Source organism: Oscarella lobularis, chromosome 17, assembly GCF_947507565.1.
Source record: "Oscarella lobularis chromosome 17, ooOscLobu1.1, whole genome shotgun sequence".
Taxonomy (NCBI): Eukaryota; Metazoa; Porifera; class Homoscleromorpha; order Homosclerophorida; family Oscarellidae; genus Oscarella; species Oscarella lobularis.
In genome coordinates, this window is record NC_089191.1 from 561,002 (window position 1) to 582,064 (window position 21,063).

At 47.2% G+C, this 21,063-nt stretch overlaps 9 protein-coding genes across 9 annotated transcripts; 3 read left to right on the forward strand and 6 right to left on the reverse strand.

Annotated features, from left to right (window-relative positions):
- The first annotated feature begins 47 nt into the window (after positions 1-47).
- Positions 48-2,002, forward strand: LOC136197419 (cell division cycle protein 20 homolog). The gene is made up of 7 exons (XM_065987174.1): positions 48-450; positions 512-637; positions 698-897; positions 956-1,050; positions 1,104-1,329; positions 1,387-1,512; positions 1,568-2,002. Exons 1-7 carry the CDS (start codon positions 153-155, stop codon positions 1,865-1,867), a joined length of 1,371 nt encoding a protein of 456 aa, XP_065843246.1. The 5' UTR covers positions 48-152; the 3' UTR covers positions 1,868-2,002.
- A 358-nt stretch (positions 2,003-2,360) lies between these two features.
- On the reverse strand, positions 2,361-3,017 carry LOC136197561 (E3 ubiquitin-protein ligase rnf146-like). Its single transcript, XM_065987351.1, has one exon. It carries the CDS (start codon positions 3,015-3,017, stop codon positions 2,361-2,363), a length of 657 nt encoding a protein of 218 aa, XP_065843423.1.
- Positions 3,002-7,239, reverse strand: LOC136197412 (protein phosphatase 1 regulatory subunit 21-like). Its single transcript, XM_065987166.1, has 30 exons — positions 7,124-7,239; positions 7,013-7,070; positions 6,892-6,960; positions 6,799-6,840; positions 6,674-6,751; positions 6,519-6,602; positions 6,368-6,460; positions 6,245-6,315; positions 6,102-6,195; positions 5,994-6,052; positions 5,896-5,942; positions 5,801-5,848; positions 5,603-5,745; positions 5,479-5,541; positions 5,321-5,422; positions 5,180-5,268; positions 4,987-5,123; positions 4,842-4,931; positions 4,721-4,782; positions 4,601-4,666; positions 4,374-4,526; positions 4,226-4,318; positions 4,068-4,169; positions 3,827-4,012; positions 3,729-3,767; positions 3,605-3,679; positions 3,510-3,551; positions 3,364-3,462; positions 3,185-3,310; positions 3,002-3,124 (listed from the first exon to the last, which is right to left on the reverse strand). The coding sequence occupies exons 1-30, from the start codon at positions 7,159-7,161 to the stop codon at positions 3,107-3,109; spliced, it is 2,466 nt and encodes an 821-aa protein (XP_065843238.1). The 5' UTR covers positions 7,162-7,239; the 3' UTR covers positions 3,002-3,106.
- On the reverse strand, positions 7,124-13,767 carry LOC136197414 (trafficking protein particle complex subunit 12-like). Its single transcript, XM_065987168.1, has 15 exons — positions 13,493-13,767; positions 13,343-13,444; positions 13,155-13,291; positions 9,335-9,395; positions 8,840-9,286; positions 8,662-8,778; positions 8,493-8,609; positions 8,297-8,435; positions 8,050-8,244; positions 7,925-7,998; positions 7,781-7,879; positions 7,633-7,733; positions 7,488-7,575; positions 7,380-7,430; positions 7,124-7,331 (listed from the first exon to the last, which is right to left on the reverse strand). The coding sequence occupies exons 1-15, from the start codon at positions 13,736-13,738 to the stop codon at positions 7,140-7,142; spliced, it is 2,166 nt and encodes a 721-aa protein (XP_065843240.1). The 5' UTR covers positions 13,739-13,767; the 3' UTR covers positions 7,124-7,139.
- LOC136197424 (transmembrane protein 14 homolog) lies at positions 13,735-14,471 on the forward strand. The gene is made up of 4 exons (XM_065987180.1): positions 13,735-13,885; positions 13,935-14,027; positions 14,163-14,250; positions 14,300-14,471. The coding sequence occupies exons 1-4, from the start codon at positions 13,801-13,803 to the stop codon at positions 14,343-14,345; spliced, it is 312 nt and encodes a 103-aa protein (XP_065843252.1). The 5' UTR covers positions 13,735-13,800; the 3' UTR covers positions 14,346-14,471.
- On the reverse strand, positions 14,305-17,258 carry LOC136197413 (zinc finger protein 37-like). The gene has a single exon (XM_065987167.1). It carries the CDS (start codon positions 16,853-16,855, stop codon positions 14,462-14,464), a length of 2,394 nt encoding a protein of 797 aa, XP_065843239.1. The 5' UTR covers positions 16,856-17,258; the 3' UTR covers positions 14,305-14,461.
- Positions 16,891-17,758, forward strand: LOC136197423 (PHD finger protein 14-like). The gene is made up of 4 exons (XM_065987179.1): positions 16,891-17,035; positions 17,094-17,282; positions 17,346-17,510; positions 17,561-17,758. Exons 1-4 carry the CDS (start codon positions 17,032-17,034, stop codon positions 17,626-17,628), a joined length of 426 nt encoding a protein of 141 aa, XP_065843251.1. The 5' UTR covers positions 16,891-17,031; the 3' UTR covers positions 17,629-17,758.
- On the reverse strand, positions 17,671-19,734 carry LOC136197421 (microfibril-associated glycoprotein 4-like). Its single transcript, XM_065987177.1, has 6 exons — positions 19,170-19,734; positions 18,965-19,111; positions 18,837-18,908; positions 18,669-18,782; positions 18,525-18,612; positions 17,671-18,470 (listed from the first exon to the last, which is right to left on the reverse strand). The coding sequence occupies exons 1-6, from the start codon at positions 19,227-19,229 to the stop codon at positions 17,797-17,799; spliced, it is 1,155 nt and encodes a 384-aa protein (XP_065843249.1). The 5' UTR covers positions 19,230-19,734; the 3' UTR covers positions 17,671-17,796.
- On the reverse strand, positions 19,733-20,896 carry LOC136197422 (filamin-B-like). Its single transcript, XM_065987178.1, has 2 exons — positions 20,735-20,896; positions 19,733-20,538 (listed from the first exon to the last, which is right to left on the reverse strand). The coding sequence occupies exon 2, from the start codon at positions 20,520-20,522 to the stop codon at positions 19,743-19,745; it is 780 nt and encodes a 259-aa protein (XP_065843250.1). The 5' UTR covers positions 20,523-20,538; positions 20,735-20,896; the 3' UTR covers positions 19,733-19,742.
- Between the last annotated feature and the right edge of the window lie 167 nt (positions 20,897-21,063).

Genomic DNA, 21,063 nt, shown 5'->3' on the forward strand with positions numbered 1-21,063 from the left:
GTGCGCTAGGTGTTGTGGCAACGCTGGCAACGTGATTCCTTTCGCCCAATCGGCGACGAAGAACCCCCGAATCGTCCAATAAGAGACGAGCATCCCCGATTTGAACTTCACTCTCACAGATTCATAGAATCGTGCGTTCTCTCTCTCTCTCGATGCTCATGTCTCGTTACGAAACAAGCAATCATCTTACTCCACCGCGAGTGGCGAACGGTCGCGTCGCCGATTCCGCTTCCGGCGATCGTTTCATCGCGAGTCGATCGGCTACCGACTTCGACTACGCTCATCACCTTCTGACCGAAACCCAGCGAAAGACGGGCGACGGCGAATCGTCGTGCAGCCCATCGAAATTGGCCTATCGTAAGATCATGGCCGAAAATCTAACGGGTCGTTCGGGCGACGGTAACACGAGAATTTTGCACTACACGGGAAAAGCTCCGGCGAATTCTCACGGTAAATATTGAACTAGATATTCGATGTAGCGTTCAGCGAACGATTTCTTCTTCTCCAAAAGGTTTTCAGTCGCACGTGCGAGCCGTTTACACGCGCGTTCATTCTCCCATGGCGAAGAAGACGAATAGGGTCATCCCGCACGTTCCGGAACGAGTTCTGGACGCGCCCGAAGTCGTCGATGATTTCTGTACGAAGATAGACGAAAATCAATAACCGATTAAATAATTAATGGTCACGTGTGAACTAGATTTGAATATTCTCGATTGGGGAGTGTCGAATCACTTGGCTGTGGCTTTGGGGGGAGCTGTCTACGTGTGGAATGCGTCGTCCGGTTCCACGTCTCAACTCCCTATACCCGAAAGCGAATATTCGGATACGGTGGCATCTCTTGCTTGGGACCAAAACGGTCAATATTTGGCTGTTGGAAAAGGAAACAAGCACGTTGAGGTACACGCAAAATGACGTCATATTTTTTGATAGCGACAATACCTGTCGAATCATTTAGTTGTGGAATGTGGAGAAGATGAAACGTCTTCGCGTGATGAAGAGTCAGAATGCGCGGGTCCAATGCCTCGCTTGGAACTCTCATATCTTGGCTAGGTAAAATTTAAATTAATAATTAATTCTATTCCCAATTCCGCGTCATACTGTAGTGGCTCGAGTTCTGGCTCAATTCATCAGCACGACGTTCGCATTCCCGACCATCACATTGCCACGTTGAATGGACACAGCCAAGGCGTGTGCGGCCTCAAGTGGTCTCCAAATGGGAAATATCTCGCCTCGGGGGGCAACGACAACGTTGTCCAAATATGGAAATACGACTCAACCCGGCAGCAAGAGCCACATTTGACAATCAATCAACATTTGGCTGCTGTCAAAGTATAGAAACACCTATACACATACATATATGATTATTATTTCTACATAATTTTATAGGGTTTGAGTTGGTGTCCATGGCAACCGAGTCTCCTAGCAACCGGGGGTGGTACAGCTGACCGTCACATCCGACTTATAAACATCAACAGCGGCCAATGTATCAAAGAGGTTGATACAAAGTCACAGGTGCCACACACACAAAGTTAGCATAGTATTTTTATTTATTTATTTATCCCTATAGATATCTGGGCTGCTGTGGTCGGACGTGCACCGTGAGCTCATATCAAGTCACGGTAGCCCGAGAAATCAGCTTACCATATGGAAATACCCAAGTTTGAACCGAGTTTGCGAATTGGAGGGCCACACTGGACGCACCCTGGCAATGTCTATGAGTCCCGATGGAGATCGCGTCGTCTCCATAGGCGCGGACGAGACAATTCGAATTTGGAACTGCTTCGAGGGAGCGGCAGTCGCCGCTAAGAAAAAAGCGAAGAAATCCATTGCGGACACCTTCACCCTCAAGCGTAATCTGATTCGATAATTCCAAATGCCGGGGTTTGTTTATCCACAGGTGATGATGGCGACAATGTTGGGGACGCCACACAGCTCTTGGTCGAGTTGCTAGAAATGATACAGAAAAGTAAAGTAAGATCTATATGTTTATGCCCCCCCCCCCCCTCCCAAAAAAAAACCAAAAAAATTAGTAAGAATAATTGTATGTCTGTATCTATCATTGGCAGATAGGCTAGGAGTAGTGTAGGTAGGTAGGTAGATAGGTTATGCAGCCATAAAAAAACAAAAAAATTAGTGGGCAGAAGTACGTGTGTACTGCATGTTAGAGGTAGTACATTTATATAGAACCTAAGGCATGTGTGTAAGTACTGTGCTGTATACTGTACGTACGTATGTAGTTGATAGTCTCTGGCGCTGCTGGATGCGCGCCCCGGTGTTTCTCAACACCAATTTTTATTTCGTCAAAGAAAGTTCATGCTTCTCTTCAATACAGTAGTCATACCTTTTTTTATATATATATTTTATACGTCTGTTGCGGCTACTGAAACGAGTTTATCTTCTTTGCTTTTCTTACTGAACAAACCTGCGACGCCTTTGGCATCTTCTATATCCTTTTTATCTCTCTTGATTTTTCGTTTTCGCGTCGCCGGATCGTTCTTTCGATACTGAACCATCAGATCGAAATCGATCACGTAGATGTGTCCGACGATTAGGATTTCTATCTGCGACTTTTCGCCTTTTTTGAATTGAGCTTCGATTTCGGTCGCACTTCTCTCGTCGTACTTCCACCATCCGCCACTTCGTCCTTCGTAATACCAACATCCCACGTCGTCACCGTTTTCGTCGTCCCCGTCGTCGCAAGCAGCAACAATGTCGGGTTTCTTGACGTAGTCAACGGGAAGTGCAGTTCTGCACAGGGCGCAGCGACGTCCGTTTCGACTCGAAGCGAAGCCTTTCACGCATAGATAGCAGAAGACGTGGCCGCATGGGAGTTTTGCCGGATAGGAGAAGGGCTGATAGCATACTGGGCACTTGTTCGAATCGTCTGGAGACATAAGAACCACAAGGCTGAGTCCCGGCTCCCAAGTCGGGGAGCCCCGTTTCCTTTTACCTTCGTCTTGTGTTTCGGAAGTCTCCAAGGCAGTCTCTGTCGAGGAGGGGATGTCACATTCATCCATTTTTCGGACAAAAGGGAGCAAAAATAAACAAATAAGAACGCATGCGCTGAGTAGACGTCACGAACAAATCACAGATGTGTCAATAGCCTTCACTTCTTCTTTTTACCCTAGATATTTCAAATTTTTTATGTCCGAGTGACGTCCATCGACGCGTTCGATGCACGAACCTTTGATGCTTTGAATTCTTCAATTTCCTCTCTTTGAGCTGTCAATTTGTCATTCAACGTGCACAAATGATCGCTCATCATGCTCAGTTGGGCTTCGTAGCTGTGAGTCGTAGTCTGCAATTCGTCCTAAAGCACCAAAGATATTCATTTCCAATTGCAAAAGCCTTCACTCGTACAACCTCTAGTTTCTTGATTTTGTCGTGACTTCCGTCAACTTCACCGACAAGCTTTTCCTTCGTTTTCTCGCTCAGAGATAGATGCTTGTGCAAAGCGCGACACTACGAAGCGTTCAAGAGCACTGCATATAATATCATGTGTACAGTACCTCTGCCTCTAGATGAACGGATTTTGCGTCAGCTTCTTGAAACTAAAAAATCGTTACCAATAGATTGTTCTTTAGGTTGTTGCGTCAATTTCTACCTGTCTAGTCATCTGAATGATCCTCGCGCTGAAGTGATTTTTAATGAGAACCTCTCTAGTTTCTTGTTCCTCCTCCTAAAAGTGGGTGATTGTACTCGATGCATATTAATTGAAATATACATACCTCTCCATCCTGAGAAACAACAGACACAAGGCCCAATTTCTGTACGATACATCAGATAATAACACAACAAAATTATTAAACAGAATCAACACTCTAACCGGAGCCACAATCTTATTGTATTCTTCCGCACTTTTGAAGACGGGTAGAGACTGGGGAAGAGTCTTGGAAGCCTGATGCAGAGACGTAGCGGCTCGTATGAGCGAGGGAGAGCCGGCACCGCCGGCAGCACTCAAACTAAGTTCGTCGCGAAGACGACTCATCTCCTCTTGCAGAGACGCGTTTTTCTAGAATTCCACTACGCATTAGACGGGCCAAAAACATGGGAGCTGCTCCAAATACAGTTTGCTCCTTTTCGTGCTTGATCTGAATGAGCTGAGACTCCAACATCCAATGTTCTCTCTCCTGTTCAAGTTTAGATATTTTTCCTCGACAGATGTCAATCTTAGAGGCAGCAAATTAGACGAGGCAATTGACGTCGCAATACCACAGTCGTTGACCTGCTCAGATAGAGTCATTCGACTCTCAGACGAACTTAGAACGTCGCGACTACTTCTCAACGCCAGTTCATAGGGAACCGACACGGCCGGAGGCTAATAAATTCAAAATAAAAAATCCTTAGTTACAAAAATAATGGGAGCTTCTTACTCTCGCAAGTTTTTCCATGTAGCCCCGCGCTTGCTTTCTAAACGCAGCAACGCACGCCGCTTTCGTTTTCGTTCCGCCGCCGCTCGACGGAGACGAAACGTCGCTCGACGATCCAACCAGAAAGTCCAGATTGGACTCAATGAAAGCGAAAATCTATATTACAAGAATAAGATAGAAATAGATGAGCGAAGTCACCGCTTGACTAATAAATCGACGAATGTATTTACCTTTCCTGAGGCATTGATTGTCGCCGTCAAAGAAGACAGAATGCATTCGTCGGTCGTTTTAAGTCTCTACACCATCATACTGTATCAACTGATGCACGGAAGGCAGGCAATCGATATTACTTGTCCAGCAGTTGGAAGCTGATGTTCTAGAGCCACTTTGGACGCATACTGAGAAGACAAGTCTATCCCACCACAAAGAGACGTTTACTAAACTGCGAAAAAGTTTCACTAAATCAATTGCCTTTGTAGACTCGATTCAACTGCTCAAGACTCAGAGAAAATTTCTTGAAGACGACAGGGAGATTGGCTTGAGCGACGCGAGATAGGGATACTAAAAAATTCGCGCACTATTGGCTTCGTCTCTCTATTGGGGCGAGTGCACCTACCGCATGTAATGATAGCCTGAAGATACTGATCCATTTTCGCGTGCGCGGCCGCCAATCTTTGAACGGTTTTGCGCAAGTCCATATTCCTCGCTCGAAGCGTTGCAGTGCACGTGCTCTGGCCACACTCTTCCTCAATGCTACGTATAAGAAAAAATAAAATCTATGTCTGTCTATTTGCGTTTGTATAAATAACCCGATTAATTGATACGGTTGTAATTTCTCCAAATAGCTCGAAAATTGGTGATGCGCCGAAACAAATTGCTGCAAATCCCGAATGACCTCCTACACATAAGTTTGAGCTCTAATAAGAAATCGCTTCTCATTTATCACCCACCCAAGTGATAGGAACATCAGGACGAATCGATTCTTTGAACGAAGAATAGGTGGAGTTCAACGGCCGAAGATAGGAAGCATGCTGGTGAAGAAAATGACAATACTAATCAATAGAAGACGATCGAATTAAAAATTTAAATCCATAGAGCGTCGAGATGCCTTTTCATTGGCGACACTCAGTTCTGACCCAGAACCGACATCAGAACAAAAGGCTTGGACTCTCTGCGCGAAGAAAACAGGTGCACTAGCCCTAGGGACATTTAGTGGTCGTCTCTTTGCCTGCCTGTTCAGTGTAGGACAAGTAGTTAGACAAAGCCGCTACGAAATCTTTGAGAAGCTTGGCGCCTTGGGCAATCAAATCTTGGGATTGCTTTTGATATTTTCGGTCGTAGAGAGGTACGTTCATCGCGTTGAAATGAGGTTTGACTATGTACGTTAATTAATAGCGGATATATAGAAAGCCCGTACGGATTGTTCTAACTTGAATCGTTGAAGGCGAGTTTTTCCGTAATAACTCGCGTCATTGTGTCTAGGGAAGAACATAGACAAGGTATACGTATTTTATTATTGACGTACCCAATTGAGTCGACATGTCTTCCTTGACGAACTTTAGTTCACTTTCACTGGAGCCAAAAAAATAATTGATTTCCTCTTATTGACTTCGCTTCCTTCACCTGCTGCTAGCTTGGATTCTAATAGTCTTCAGCTCAGCTTCCAGAGCATGAACGTGAGACTGAAATAATTTAGGTTGACTCCAGTGGCAATTGAGAAATATAGATTACCTCCAATTTCACTTTCTCCTGCTGCAAATTCTCCAAAGCCATTCGATGCTGTTGATTCGTCTCTTCCAAGGCCGAGCTTTTGCCGTCTCTTTCGCTAAGGAAGGGTACAGTACATATATGAAGAAAAACATAACATTGGTTACTTCTTAGCTTCTTCCAACTGTCTCATGAGTTCTTCGATCCTAGCTTGCTTCTCATTGGCTATCTCGTAAATCTGCAGAGATTAAATTGGCAAAGATAATGAACGTAAAAATTGTACATTATACCTCCTTGTGCAATTTTTCATTCTCGCGAATTTTCGACTGCAATTCCTGAGCGTGAACGTCGCTAGCAAACGCAGGAGAAGGCAATCCTGAACCCTAGAAAAAAACCACGGTGTGAGTGAGTTCGACGAGCCGTGTTTCCAAACGAATTCACCTTTGACTTTTTGCCCCCACCGCTGCCACCTCCTCTTCTGCTCTGTTCAAGTTCTTCTTGCAAGACAATGACCCGCTTCGAAAGCTGAGAATTGACAAGAGCAAAAAGAAGGAAAGCATCTTTTTTCTCCTTGGAAAAGTGGACTCAAGTCTCACTTGCTGATTTCGAAAGCCGAGGCTGTCGATCTCTTGCATGCATTTCCTCACGGTCTGATCCTTCTCGCGAAGAGAATCCTACGAAAGACGAACTTCGTATCTCCTCTCTCGAGCGTAGTTTCTACTTTCAACTCTTTTGCCTCCTTTACGCCTTCGTCCCAGTTTTTCTACACACCGTAGTCCCATTTGCAGCTATACAGTTCACTGCGAAAACGAACTTGTAGGGCGGCGAACTTGCTCTTCTCCTCCAAAACGGCTTTCTTGAGAACGCTGTTCTTTTGCTTCACCTAAAGCGTCGAGTCACGTCTTATCTCTTCTTGACAGTGCAAAAGAGACGACCTTTGCATACTCCTGGGCTAGTTTGTGGAACTTCGCTTCCACGTCCTCCATGTGAGACCTTTAGCGCACTGTTAGTGTCTTGTGACGCGTGATCACACGAGGACTAAATACTTCTGATGAATAGTTTTTATTGGCCCAGTTTCAGACATTCGGCGTTGACCGCATCTGTGCAATATTTCGCGGCAAGCTCTAGCATGCTCTTTTTTCGCTGAGTCGTTTTTGATGATTCCAATTCATAAGCCGTGCATAAATTGAACAAGATCGATTCGTGGAGGTCGTCCGGATTTTTCCATATCATTTCTTCCAACACCGTTAAAGCCTAGAACGACTAATTAAACCTCAAGAGGAATCAGTTACAGTAGAAAACCTCTTTCAGTCTGCCTTGATACAACAGACATACAGCCAAATTGTTCACTGCCTATAAGACATGGCACAAAATTTAAACAACAGAACAAACCGTAAGGAATTAACTGACCGAGGCACTGCTAGAATCAAGCTTTGTTACACCACGAAAGTAGACGGACGCTTTGTCGTACTGACCAAGAGCAACACACACAAAGGCGCTTGGGTGGAAAAGGAGAGACATAAGTGAGAAAAGTATATACTCCTACTGCTACTACCGATTAGTTTGAATAACAATATCGCGTTCGTTAGCAGAGCTGGCTGCAAGCAGTTGCTCCGCTTTGTCGAAGGTCAATTTTCCGCCTTCAATGTCGCCGAGCTGCATAGTCACTGAAATAAAAGCCTTCGAACTTCTAAGTTTCTAACCTGAAGACGAAGGCGGCCTATTCCCGAAAGCAGAGCGACTTTGTTGACGTTTTCAGCGTCGACTAAAGACTCAAACGTCAACACAGCAAGTCGATATTCCTATCCAAAAAATAAGTAGCCTAGTGGGATTACAGCTGTTCCTACCTTTAGATTAACAAAACAGTTTCCTATCGAAAACAATACTTGAATTTTTCGCTGGTTCCACAAAGCAAGCAAAACTAATAAAAATTGATTAGGAAAAATCTCCTCCTATTCGAAATACGTTGCACCTTCTCTCTCGTCTTTCCCAGGATGCGCGATGGTCCAATCAGACCCATCTTCAGCCAAGCCGCCACTAAGATTACCCAACACCTTTTTGCAGGCGTCCAACAAACGATATAATTTATCCAAGGCCTCCTGCTGTTTGCCGAGGTACTGAGGCAACTCGGCGGCCAACAGACGAAACGAAAACGGAACAAGGGAACCTTTCCCAATATGTTCGAAATACGTTAGAGGTCGCCTATAAATAATGTATACCTTTTTTCTCCGGATAGATGTCGGGATGATATTCGAAATATAAGTCGGGCTGATCGAAATCGTGAAACGCTTCCAATTCCGTGTGCGCCACGTTGAACATTTTCAATTTGCACAGCAAAGCAAAGCGGCAGAACCACACCTATTAAAAATTAAAAAGGACTTGGAGGGAAAAAACGCTCGGAGGGGGGGCTCTTGCCTGAAGGGTCTTGTGCGTGTGCAAGGCTCTTATCAAATCTCGTCCTTCCATGCCCTGACCATTCGCTGCCAAAAACTTGCCCGTCAAATCTAATGCGGCTCTGTAGTGACCGCCAGCCTGGCAATTGAATGAAGGACGACTTCTCTTTATAAACTGATTTTTTACATACCACTAATGTTTGGAATCCTTTTGAGTCCGGAACGACGCTGTACGACGACATCATTTGCCTTCGCAACGCGTCGACGTCCATTCCGTACTTCTTGAGCAGTTCACTGATCGGATCGGGCTATTTAATTAAGAAACTTCTGAATTGATACTCAGGGTCACGCTATAACGGTTTTCTTTACGTAAGGTCCTTCAATGCTTATTCCAGGCGAAGTGAGATACTGGGAGTCCAACGAGGATATGCCGCCTGACAAATAAGCGTTCAATAATTGCTTTGTGTTTTCAGACGGAGGCCAATAACAATGAGAGTTCTCCGGATCCAAGTCCTGCTGCTGAGTGGGAGAACCAATAACAGTCAAATCCCGTTTTGGCATTTCTTCCTTTTCCATTGAAAGTCGCGGAGCTGCTGCTGGCGAATTTTTCGGTGTTCTAAAATGATCTTCTGAAATTATAAGAGAATCGCCGTCTGTCGTTGTGGCTGGTTTTTCGGCAACTAATAATGAATCTTCGCCGCTGGTTTCGCTACTCTTCTGTCGATTCTGCTCCTGTTGAGCGAGAATCTCCGGACAAACTCTTCCAAAAATGCTATCGACGAGATGAGAATTGCGACTCAACCAATACTCAAATTCCTGGATTAAATTGCTAGCCAAATTTACAATGGCCATACAGAGACATACCACTGGTAAAAGCTTTCCATTCTTACTGATGTCGCACTCTTCAAAAGCCTCCTTTACAATTCTAAAAGGAGTATTTAGAGGAGAAGTGTTTGTCCTGTCACGACGCGAACGGGCGATGAGTGGACCGGGGGACCGTTTACAGCCGCCGTAGAATAACCGGGCAGTCCAAAGGCAGCAGCGGCAGTTGGTCCGACATCGCCGCAAAGGGCCGGCATCGTTAACCGGTTATATCTGAGTCCCTCGCAATACTCTAACCTCATACCTTCTTCGTGAACGTAATTTAGTATTGGTTCTGTTGTCTGGTAAAAGCCTGTACGTTGCGAAGGGACTCGGTCTCTCTACGGCAGCGGCAATTGGACCTACATGGTCCATTCACAGCTGCTGTGAATGGACTCAGTCCATGTACGTCAAGTTCTCACACCCAGTTTAACGCTAGTACGAGATCGCCGCTCTAATGGCCTTTCTAAACACGCGTAGTCCCTCGAAACCTAAGGAGATCGATGCTGGAGCGACTAGCTTCGAGAAATATCGAAGTGTCTTACAAAAGCATCGGTTCTTCTACGAACTGCGCGTTCGACGTTCACGAACGTAGTTCTATATTAGTTAGGATCTTAGTATATTTCACTTGGCACCGGCGCAGCGCGCCGGTGCCCAGTGAAATATGCTAAGATGGGTGTGGTGGGCGGGAGCGGCGGCGGGGAGGATGGCGGTTAGTTTTTTTGCCATTTTCTCGGCCAAAACTAAAGATTGGTCGATCCCATCAATCAAAAAAGTTCTATAACCAAACAATCTACTAGACTACGAAGAGAAACGGCCGAATCGCGTCGAAAGCACCAAAATAGCGCGATTTTACGATCGCATCGCGGTTTTCTCGCCTAAAACGAACGATCCGTCGAATCGACGCGATCGAAACGCTTTAGAATTGCATTTTAACTTCAACTAGTGGACGAAACGATTGAATCGCGTGAAAAAGGACCAAAATATCGCCATTCTTGGTCTCCCACGCACAAAAATGTCGTTCTTCTAACATCTAGTTCACCGCTAGTACGAGATCGGCCGCTCTAATGACTTTTCTAGGCACGCTTAGTCCCTCGACACCTACGAAGATCGATGTTGGAACGACTAGCTTCGAGAAATCTCGAAATTTCCAACAAAAGTATAGATTTTCTACGAAATGCGGTTCTTCTACGAACTGCGCGTTCGACGTTCACGAACGTAGTTCTATATTAGTTAGGATCTTAGCATATTTCACTTGGCACCGGCGCAGCGCGCCGGTGCCCAGTGAAATATGCTAAGATGGGTGTGGTGGGCGGGAGCGGCGGCGGGGAGGATGGCGGTTAGTTTTTTTTGCCATTTTCTCGGCCAAAACTAAAGATTGGTCGATCCCATCAATCAAAAAAGTTCTATAACCAAACAATCTTCTAGACTACGAAGAGAAACGGCCGAATCGCGTCGAAAGCACCAAAATAGCGCGATTTTACGATCGCATCGCGGTTTTCTCGCCTAAAACGAACGATCCGTCGAATCGACGCGATCGAAACGCTTTAGAATTGCATTTTAACTTCAACAAGTGGAAGAAACAATTGAATCGCGTGAAAAAGAACCAAAATATCGCCATTCTTGGTCTCCCACGCACAAAAAATGTCGTTCTTTTAACATCTAGTTCACCGCAAGTACGAGATCGGCCGCTCTAATAACTTTTCTAGGCACGCTGAGTCCCTCGACACCTACGAAGATCGATGTTGGAACGACTAGCTTCGAGAAATCTCGAAATTTCCAACAAAAGTATCGATTTTCTACGAAATGCGGTTCTTCTACGAACTGCGCGTTCGACGTTCACGAACGTAGTTCTATATTAGTTAGGATCTTAGCATATTTCACTTGGCACCGGCGCAGCGCGCCGGTGCCCAGTGAAATATGCTAAGATGGGTGTGGTGGGCGGGGGCGGCGGCGGGGAGGATGGCGGTTAGTTTTTTTTGCCATTTTCTCGGCCAAAACTAAAGATTGGTCGATCCCATGAATCAAAAAAGTTCTATAACCAAACAATCTTCTAGACTACGAAGAGAAACGGCCGAATCGCGTCGAAAGCACCAAAATAGCGCGATTTTACGATCGCATCGCGGTTTTCTCGCCTAAAACGAACGATCCGTGGAATCGACGCGATCGAAACGCTTTAGAATTGCATTTTAACTTCAACAAGTGGAAGAAACAATTGAATCGCGTGAAAAAGAACCAAAATATCGCCATTCTTGGTCTCCCACGCACAAAAAATGTCGTTCTTTTAACATCTAGTTCACCGCAAGTACGAGATCGGCCGCTCTAATGACTTTTCTAGGCACGCTGAGTCCCTCGACACCTACGAAGATCGATGTTGGAACGACTAGCTTCGAGAAATCTCGAAATTTCCAACAAAAGTATCGATTTTCTACGAAATGCGGTTCTTCTACGAACTGCGCGTTCGACGTTCACGAACGTAGTTCTATATTAGTTAGGATCTTAGCATATTTCACTTGGCACCGGCGCAGCGCGCCGGTGCCCAGTGAAATATGCTAAGATGGGTGTGGTGGGCGGGGGCGGCGGCGGGGAGGATGGCGGTTAGTTTTTTTTGCCATTTTCTCGGCCAAAACTAAAGATTGGTCGATCCCATCAATCAAAAAAGTTCTATAACCAAACAATCTTCTAGACTACGAAGAGAAACGGCCGAATCGCGTCGAAAGCACCAAAATAGCGCGATTTTACGATCGCATCGCGGTTTTCTCGCCTAAAACGAACGATCCGTCGAATCGACGCGATCGAAACGCTTTAGAATTGCATTTTAACTTCAACAAGTGGAAGAAACAATTGAATCGCGTGAAAAAGAACCAAAATATCGCCATTCTTGGTCTCCCACGCACAAAAAATGTCGTTCTTTTAATATCTAGTTCACCGCAAGTACGAGATCGGCCGCTGTAATAACTTTTCTAGGCACGCTGAGTCCCTCGACACCTACGAAGATCGATGTTGGAACGACTAGCTTCGAGAAATCTCGAAATTTCCAACAAAAGTATCGATTTTCTACGAACTGCGGTTCTTCTACGAACTGCGCGTTCGACGTTCACGAACGTAGTTCTATATTAGTTAGGATCTTAGCATATTTCACTGGGCACCGGCGCGCTGCGCCGGTGCCCAGTGAAATATGCTAAGATGGGTGTGGTGGGCGGGAGCGGCGGCGGGGAGGATGGCGGTTAGTTTTTTTTTCCATTTTCTCGGCCAAAACTAAAGATTGGTCGATCCCATCAATCAAAAAAGTTCTATAACCAAACAATCTTCTAGACTACGAAGAGAAACGGCCGAATCGCGTCGAAAGCACCAAAATAGCGCGATTTTCCGATCGCATCGCGGTTTTCTCGCCTAAAACGAACGATCCGTCGAATCGACGCGATCGAAACGCTTTAGAATTGCATTTTAACTTCAACTAGTGGAAGAAACGATTGAATCACGTGAAAAAGGACCAAAATATCGCCATTCTTGGTCTCCCACGCACGTTCTTCGGGAAGTGCTGTGAATTGACCGGGTCCACTCACAGCAACCGTACATGGACCCGGTCCATTTACAGCACTGCCCTATGCTGCCGTACATCGACCGGGTCCATTTACGGCAGCCGTGAATGGACCCGGTCCATTACAGCTAGCATGCCGCACATGGACCCGGTTCATTTACGGTAGCTGCGGTCCATCTACAGCTGCCGTAACTGGACCCTTCGGTCCGTTTCCAGCAGCTGCAAATGGACCGGGTCCATTTGCTACCCCGGCCAAATATTTCGTGACAGTCCATGTCTCACTGTTCAACTGCCACTTGAAGAGACGGGGAAAGCATCGTGCTGTCAGAAGCACAATTCAAAATCGTATAGGCCGATTTCAGAGTGCTATTCAGCAGCGTGGCCAACTCCTGAGGACTAACACCTTCGTCATCCTCGTTCTAAAAAAAGAAAATTGAAGATTGACTTCTCTGTATCCCCCAAGTGCTAACCAAGTTGAACATGGTGAAGAGCAGAGCTCGTTTTTCGGCTAGAGAGCCCTTGAGACAGACTGAAAGTCCAGCAGCAAACTCTCGGAAAGTCAACGAACCCGTCTATAGACCGAGATATTAATTGGTTCATCTTTCGTTACTCTATCCTACTCGATCTCGGTCGAACGCTTCGAAGAGTCGATCTCCCAGCACGACGGGTAAATGAAAATGCTTTGCAAAGTCTTCTCGATTTCGAATTCGTCCGCTTTCGTCGTCGCCGCCCTTCTCGTAGATCTCGCTGAAACTGCGCCCTATTTCGCCGAGTTCGACGTCCGAGAACTTGGCGATGGCTTCGTCAAACGGAATTTTCTCATCTCGCGCCTCTTCTGACGCCCGCTTCGACTCGTCCTGGCCCATTTCTCGACCGTGTTTTCTGCGCAGGTTAGCGAGGTCATGTGCGATTGATACAACGATAAACAATGGCTCGCTCTTCGATCGACTACGTATCTCTCGCCTACGCTATAGTCGTCGCTTTTGGCGGCATTGCCGGTTACGCCAAAGCTGGTAGACTTAGACGAAGACGCGATGCTAGTAATTCTGACCTTCTTTATAGGCAGCCTTCCTTCGTTAGCGTTTGGTCTGGCCTTTGGAGTGATGACGGCTGCTGCCGTTGTGGCGGCACCTGGAAAACCTTACATTGTCTTGGGTTTGTCTACTATCTAGCAGGGCTATTACCAGTGTGTGTAAATTGACAGAGACGTGTAGAATCTAGTCTAAGTCTCGGTTGCCAGATGGACATCTGATGTCTGATGATAAGTCGCGTCTCTTTGTCTCTTCGTAGGATTGTCGTTGGTCCTCTTGGTATTCATGGGAATGAGGTTTTTCAGAACGAAGAAGTTCATGCCAGCTGGAGTAGTCGCTTTGTTAAGGTCCTCATATAAAACTACAGTGTCTAAATCTAATGGAAGTTTACTTCAGCCTCGCTCAAGTGATCCGACTTTCATTTCAATACGTCAAGGGATAGCCATGCACGAAAACAAATTGCTTGCAGCAAGCAGAAATGACAAACACAAAAACAGTGACAGTTGTAGTCAGACGAGTGCTGGTGATTTTATGACCCAAACATACCTCTTTGGTCTTTCACGGTGAAGTCGTGCGATTATGTCCCGTCGATTTTTGATGCCTCCACAGCCCCGCTGACCAATGATAACTTTTTCCGCACGTCGCGCAGATTTTATCTCCCGTTCCCATTGGCCTTCTTCCGCTCGATTTTCCGCCGCCCTTTTCATCGTCCCCCTTCGCTTCCATAGTCGCGTCGTCATCGTATTCGTCATCGTGATTCTCCTCCTCCTCCTCGTCGTTGGCACCGTATCTGGGTAGAGAAGGGAGTCCTATGTCACCGGACGATTCATCGATTGCCCCTTCGAAATCATTTTTTGTTTCGTTCGGAAAGGAACTCTCGTCGTCGGCCTCCTCCCGTTGCAGCACCTCTTCGTCGTCGCACAACAGTCGACTGATTTCCTGATCGAAATCAGGGGATCCTTCTACGTCGTCCGAAACGACCGTGGACACGCTGCTACGAACCGAACTTCGTTTCTCGCCTTCGTCGCCGTCACCGCCTAAGTCCTTATAAATCATATCATCAGTAGTTGCCACAAAAGAATGATTATTCTCGACGGCGGACATCAGTGGAGGCGGCGATAGCGGACTAGCAACAGCGCCTCTTTCATTTTTCCCCTGCTGCAATCCTTCCTTGGGAGTGCCCAGTATTCCAGCACTGGTGCTATTATGTATGTGCTTCATGTGATTGAATAGAGAGATGGGATACGGAAACTTTTCCAGGCAAACGGTGCACTGATAGTTGAATCGATCGTACGCAATCGGCTTGTCTTTCTTCTCGCCGTCCTCGCCCAATGACCCAGCGGCGAACGCCGAATCCGGATCCTTTTTACGCGAACGTCTTGACTTACCACTCGAGTGACGCTTCATCGAACTAAACATCGTAAAATCATCGTCATTGTCATCGATATTGTGCCCATCGACTTCGTCCATCGAATTGTCATCGTAGTCATGCGACGGAGTCGACTGCAGAGATCGCCTTTCGTCCGTCGACGCGCCAACGGTTCTCATCTTCGGCGCATTGTGCTTATTGTGCATATGACGCCAACGGCCGCTCACCGTTCCAAACGACTTATTGCAAAGTCGACAGGGATACTTCAAAGGAGTAGAAACGCGATCGTTGTAAAAACTGCCGCGGCTATCGTCCTCCGTCGCGTCGAAGCTGTACTCTTTGACGACGCCCGCCTTGTGTCGTTGAGCGATCGACTTCTTTTCCTGTGACGGCGACGCGATGCGCTTTCGTTTCACGCCCTGGTGCATTGTTCGAACGTGCTGACGCATGTTGGAGATCCACGTGAACGATTTGTGGCAGACGGGGCAGCGATATTTCGGCGGTTGCAACGAGTGCATGACGGTGACGTGCTCCTCGAGATACTTTGCACTGTGAAACGTCTTGTCGCATTTCGAACACTTCACGCCGCCGCCGCCGCCGCCGCCGCCGGACGCTCGAATTTTGACGGGGGTCCCACGACCGTCCCCTTTGGAAGAGCTCTCGTTCGTCGATTCCTCGCTTCCTGGGGTCACTCGATAGCCTCTCGTGATGGGACTGACGTGGGGATGCTTCACCTGAATATGCCTCTCGATGCAATACTTAAAATAATAGTTCACCGAGCAATACTGGCACTGATAGAGCGACAATCGAACGTGAGGATGCTTGTACTTGATATGCATAAATAAAGCCGACGTCGTGCCGAATTTTTTGTGACACCAATCGCACGTGGACTCGCTTCCCACCGCCGCCGCCGCCGCAGACGTTCCCGTTTTCTTATTGGCGGGAGATTCTAGTGCTGCTGTCGACGATGGTGATAAGGGACGATAGGATTCGTCTTCACCGTCATCGTCCCGATGTCTTCTTTTGGAGAAGACCGCATCTTTTCTACTGCCGTCGCTATCATTATATTCGACGACGTCATCTTCGTCAGAAGACGAGAGAAGTTCGTTGTCTGAGGATGCATCCTGGTGTTCTTGTTGTTGCCGTTTCGATGGAAATAGAGATCGTCTCGTCGACGAAGCAGACGGAATCAGACGACTCTCCTTCCTGTTCATCATAGTTCTCGCAGACCGATGACGTCGTCTACGTTTCCGTTGAGAATTCTCCTTCTGAGGTGGATAGGCGAACGAGGAGGAGGCCTTGTTTGCGAGAAGCTGTCGAGCCTGGTCGAGCGAGAGAAGAGCGGCGAGAATTGCATTTTGAGTTCGATACGATGACGCCGTGGATGCGGCGTCTGGGCTCGAGTCTCGTTGACGAAAGACGTCGAATACAATGCGTTTATTGAGATCTCCGTCGATGTGCTTGTCGATTGCTTTGGCGATGGTCGATAGAGTTTGTGCGTTTTCGTTCTCTGTTTCGTCGCTTTGGGCGAGAGATGCTACTGTTTCCTCCCCTTCGGTTCCATTTCTGCTTCGATTTTCCATCGAGTGCGAAAAGGAGAACGCCCTTGCGTAGTACGACGCAGAGAACTCGCGGGCGTGCAGGTAAAGCACTGTAGTGAAAGAGAAAGAACGAACGAACGAAAGAATTCGCTGAAGAAATCCGGGTTATCGCCAGTGAGGCGTGTTGGATCGAACGCTCACGCGAGCCACATCGAAGAATGGGTGCGTGTCGTGCAAAACAAGACTGTCTTGACTGCGATTTTGAACTGCTTGCCTCTAGCGGAAGGAGGCGACGACGAAAGCAATCAAAAAGGTCTCAAAGTGGAGATAAAAATACCAGAAGAGGCAGCCGAAAGATTGCGGAAGCTCGCGGAAGCCAATGACCCGAGACTTGCTGCTCTCGGCATTTCTGGCATCGTTATGGGCGATTCGGGGAAGATCATTCCTATATTCGGCGCTGACGGTTCGAGTGAGTCTCTATAGAGAAAGGAAATGGGTTTCCAAGTCAAAGATACTCTACCTAATTTTATAGCTATATTTGGGAGAAAAAAAAAAGGAGAAGGAGATGACGACGACGATGACGATGACGACGACGACGACGACGACGACGATGACGACGACGACGACGACGACGACGACGACGATGATGCCAAAGAGGATGATGCTGATGAAGGAGATGATGATGAAAAGGACGAAGGTAACCCCCAAGCCGCGCGATTTGCCTAGTTTGTTACGTTACTATCTCAGATGATTCGCCAAAGAAAAAGAGCAAAGTTCAGCAACCTGGTGCGGAGGAAAAGAAAGAAGGCGAATGATTGGCATTAGTAGTGTGAAGGGTATTATATTGACAATTCATGTCCAGACAGTTTCTGTAATGTTGTAGTGTAATTTCGTAGTGTAATGTCATATCTTTCTACTCATTTGAAAACATTGCTATAAAGTACACGCTTTGAGTGGCGTAGCGCTTATCACCACGTGCACTTTCAAGCTTTCCTGAACTTCATTTCAGAAAATTTCAAAGATTCGTTTTTCTGCTTCCAGTTGTACCACACAATGCCGTTCCAGCCTAGGCCTCTTCCGAATGCACCATTCAAAAACGCTCTATAACATTCCTTGAACCACCAACCACCTTTGTAATCAGCAGCACAGCTGCCATCCTCGATGTGATCACTGTCTTGATCTATTGTAGAGAATTTCATTCCATTTGCAACTCCACTTGGAACTCCTGTCTGATCTAGAGCATCACCTGCAGTACCGTGGTATCCATTAACACTTAGCCGATACTTTGAAGCTGAATTTCCCACACTAAACCTACTGTACTTGGCATGTGCTTTGTTTCCGTTATAATCTTCTAAATCAACTCTCAGTTCATTTCTTTCGTTAAGCTGCAAGAGATGGTGAAGGGGAGCCAAGCCAAGCCAATAATCACTGCTAAAATTGCCGAATCCTGACTCGTAGTCCTTCCATCCACGATCAAAGCTAACGGATCCGTCTTTTCGTCTCTGAAAGACCGTCCATCCTCCCCCGTCAGTTTCCATGTCACAATACGCGGAAACAAAACCAAATCCAATAAGAAAAATCCCATAAATGCCACTCAAAGCATTAGGATTCTTTTTCTGTAAACAGCCACAGTCACAAGAAACCATTTGGCAATTTTCTGCATACAAGTAGATGCATCAGCTAAGAACAGGTTCGAATTCTGTTGGCTTACGTTCTATGTCTCGAACTTTTTCCCAAAGAGACTTAATTTCATCTTTGGAAAAAACCCCAGGGACACCCTGAGCACCTCTCTCGCCTTTCTACAGCATAGACTTGTGAAAAAAATATCTATTTATGTTGAGAAATCCAGCAGCACCTGTCCTTTATGCCCAGTATTTCCTTTAGGACCCACAGGCCCAGGCAAACCTTGGCTCCCTTTATTTCCTTTCTGACCAAACTTGCCCATTGGACCAGCTTTTCCTGTTCTTCCCTTCAAGCAACAAACACATCAATTTGGACATGGCAACTTCTACAATAAACCAACCTGTAAGCCAGCATTTCCTCTGTCGCCTTTGATTCCTTGTGGGCCCTGCAACCCTCTCTCTCCAATGGGACCCTGCCAATAAATAAATTATGGGTTACTAGCTACATTCTATCCAAACAACAACGCACAGGATTTCCCATTCTTCCATCAGCTCCTGTATGACCAGGTGGTCCAGGTGGACCAACAATGCCAGGCAAACCTGAAGGTCCTACAGGTCCTGGCAATCCTCGCGGACCAGTGATGTGTTTATTGAGATCCCACGCAGATGATGGTGCCTGCAGACAGATATTGCATAGTTAATTAAAGCTCTCTTGAGTCTTCTGGTTTATGTACCTGAGACGACTGATCAGCAAAGTAGCCATATAGGCACAAGAACAGCAAAACTTTACCCATCGGTTTGACTAACTAAAGAGCTCCTTCTGCTGGGGTTCTTATAAGGACTTGCCCACGTGAGACATAGCCCGGAATGACGTCAGTTCCGTATTATTTTACACTAAGACTTCCATATAAGGAATAGTTTCCCACTTTGGCTTCATTTCCACCCCCAAATCATGCTAATCTTTTACACACCTGGAAGAACACATAAGTTACGGGCTATCCGACGTTGTGCCTCACGAAGGCGAGTTCCTATTGAATGCAGCTACTGAACATGCGTCTTTTGCTCCTCTTGCGCCTTAGTGTTTGGAAAGCAGTGTACTGGGGTGAGTACTGGCAGCACAATATATTCCATTCCATAAGCAGTCTAAAATTGTCATTCCATGCACTAAAACGGATACAACGTAGTTTCCACACGCTACAGTGTCTCCTTACTAATCACCAGCCAACAAAGACGCAATTCATTCCAAAGGAGAAAAGTCAATGCATAAATATATCTACGGGGGGGGGGGGGGGGGGGGGGGGCAATCCTTACTCTCCCTTAGCCCGAATCTCAGCCGTAAACGGGCTCCCAGGCACATGACCCCCAGCATACTTGACAACAACATGATACAATCCAACGTCGGGCGTCGTATAGGAAACAAAGTGGGACCCATCGGCGGGATTCAACTCGGAAGAAGCATCCAACTTCTTCCGCGACTTATCCCGCTTCTCGCACTCGACTTCGATGGTCAACGTCCCGTCGCCGGCGTCCGTGGTGTCGACGCGAAACGTCGCCGGTCGCCCGACGACGCCCTCTCTCACGCCGGCACCGGTGACGATCACCTTCGCCGGATTGGGCTCGCCGTGCGTCCACATGGGACTCTTTTCGATGTACGTCTCGGTGCGAGCGACTTGAACGCGAAACGGAGAGCCGGGAATGTGCACGCCGGCGTAGAGAACCTTGAGCACGTGCTCGCCACCGGAGACCGGGGTGAACATATAATGATATCCCGTCGATTCGGGAGCGCGCGACAGGATGGCGCGTCGTTGGACGATTTGACGCGGACTGACGAGACTGACGGCGAGTTTGCCGCCTATGGCGGCGGAGTAGTCGACGCTGAAGTAGCACGGTCTGCCGATGAGACCGGCGCGAAGGCCCGGACCGTCGGCACGCACTTTTGCCGCCTCTTCGCGCGCGTTAATGATGCGTTCGACTTTGACGTCAGTAATTTGGTGCTGTTGATATACGGGCGTCGACGGGCTCGCGGCGAGGGACGACGAATTGACGCTGCTTGGTGTCGTGGGCGTGGTTCCGTTCGACGTTGCCATATTGTCGTCTTCGTTTCTAGAGGAAGACGCTCGCGTTTTGGTCGAGGAAAAAGCGTTTGGGAATAGAACGGGGTAGTAGTTGGCTTCGGCGAGCGCGGCTTTACGCTCGAGGCGATAGCCGGAATTAGGGGGTGGGAACAGTTCGGTTAGCGTTCGACGATAACCCGCTCTTCTGCGGTTTTCGAAGGCGTTCGATTGGGTGAACGGCTTACCGGGCGATCGATTGATGCGGTGCGAGCGGGTACAGATGCCGTTCGAGACCTGCTTTCGTAGCGATCGCTCTTAGGTGTAGGCGTCTGTCTCCCGGATCGAAGAATGACGTTCCAACAATTAGGCTTCGTATCCTAGTTCTTATTCATTAGCATTCACCATGGAAAAATAGGAGTGACCCCTGACGCAAAAGAACCGAGTCACAAGAACTTACTCTTGCGGATGCGGATGTCCTACTGACGGGCGTGGGCAAAAGCAGATGTGCCTTTTTTAGCAAGGAAACGAGCAATAGAATTATGGCACTAAGAAGCTCTACAGTACAAATAGCTGC

What these genes read in the sequence shown, in the direction of transcription:
- LOC136197419 (XM_065987174.1), top strand. Translation starts at nt 153, where the DNA reads ATGCTCATGTCTCGTTACGAAACAAGCAATCATCTTACTCCACCGCGA. An exon ending in AGCTCCGGCGAATTCTCACG is followed by an intron (nt 451 to 511) that starts GTAAATATTGAA and finishes CTTCTCCAAAAG; the next exon opens with GTTTTCAGTCGCACGTGCGA. An exon ending in AACTCTCATATCTTGGCTAG is followed by an intron (nt 1,051 to 1,103) that starts GTAAAATTTAAA and finishes GTCATACTGTAG; the next exon opens with TGGCTCGAGTTCTGGCTCAA.
- LOC136197561 (XM_065987351.1), bottom strand. Translation starts at nt 3,017, where the DNA reads ATGGATGAATGTGACATCCCCTCCTCGACAGAGACTGCCTTGGAGACT.
- LOC136197412 (XM_065987166.1), bottom strand. Translation starts at nt 7,161, where the DNA reads ATGTCTGAAACTGGGCCAATAAAAACTATTCATCAGAA. An exon ending in TAGCCCAGGAGTATGCAAAG is followed by an intron (nt 6,961 to 7,012) that starts GTCGTCTCTTTT and finishes TCGACGCTTTAG; the next exon opens with GTGAAGCAAAAGAACAGCGT. An exon ending in GTGGGGGCAAAAAGTCAAAG is followed by an intron (nt 6,461 to 6,518) that starts GTGAATTCGTTT and finishes GTTTTTTTCTAG; the next exon opens with GGTTCAGGATTGCCTTCTCC.
- LOC136197414 (XM_065987168.1), bottom strand. Translation starts at nt 13,738, where the DNA reads ATGGGCCAGGACGAGTCGAAGCGGGCGTCAGAAGAGGCGCGAGATGAG. An exon ending in CATCTATCCGGAGAAAAAAG is followed by an intron (nt 8,245 to 8,296) that starts GTATACATTATT and finishes ATATTGGGAAAG; the next exon opens with GTTCCCTTGTTCCGTTTTCG. An exon ending in TTGATTCTAGCAGTGCCTCG is followed by an intron (nt 7,431 to 7,487) that starts GTCAGTTAATTC and finishes CATGTCTTATAG; the next exon opens with GCAGTGAACAATTTGGCTGT.
- LOC136197424 (XM_065987180.1), top strand. Translation starts at nt 13,801, where the DNA reads ATGGCTCGCTCTTCGATCGACTACGTATCTCTCGCCTACGCTATAGTC. An exon ending in TGCCGGTTACGCCAAAGCTG is followed by an intron (nt 13,886 to 13,934) that starts GTAGACTTAGAC and finishes CCTTCTTTATAG; the next exon opens with GCAGCCTTCCTTCGTTAGCG. An exon ending in AAAACCTTACATTGTCTTGG is followed by an intron (nt 14,028 to 14,162) that starts GTTTGTCTACTA and finishes GTCTCTTCGTAG; the next exon opens with GATTGTCGTTGGTCCTCTTG.
- LOC136197413 (XM_065987167.1), bottom strand. Translation starts at nt 16,855, where the DNA reads ATGGAAAATCGAAGCAGAAATGGAACCGAAGGGGAGGAAACAGTAGCA.
- LOC136197423 (XM_065987179.1), top strand. An exon ending in ATTCGGCGCTGACGGTTCGA is followed by an intron (nt 17,283 to 17,345) that starts GTGAGTCTCTAT and finishes CTAATTTTATAG; the next exon opens with CTATATTTGGGAGAAAAAAA. An exon ending in TGATGATGAAAAGGACGAAG is followed by an intron (nt 17,511 to 17,560) that starts GTAACCCCCAAG and finishes TTACTATCTCAG; the next exon opens with ATGATTCGCCAAAGAAAAAG.
- LOC136197421 (XM_065987177.1), bottom strand. Translation starts at nt 19,229, where the DNA reads ATGGGTAAAGTTTTGCTGTTCTTGTGCCTATATGGCTACTTTGCTGAT. An exon ending in ATGGAAGAATGGGAAATCCT is followed by an intron (nt 18,909 to 18,964) that starts GTGCGTTGTTGT and finishes ATTTATTGGCAG; the next exon opens with GGTCCCATTGGAGAGAGAGG. An exon ending in ATACTGGGCATAAAGGACAG is followed by an intron (nt 18,613 to 18,668) that starts GTGCTGCTGGAT and finishes TCTATGCTGTAG; the next exon opens with AAAGGCGAGAGAGGTGCTCA.
- LOC136197422 (XM_065987178.1), bottom strand. Translation starts at nt 20,522, where the DNA reads ATGGCAACGTCGAACGGAACCACGCCCACGACACCAAGCAGCGTCAAT.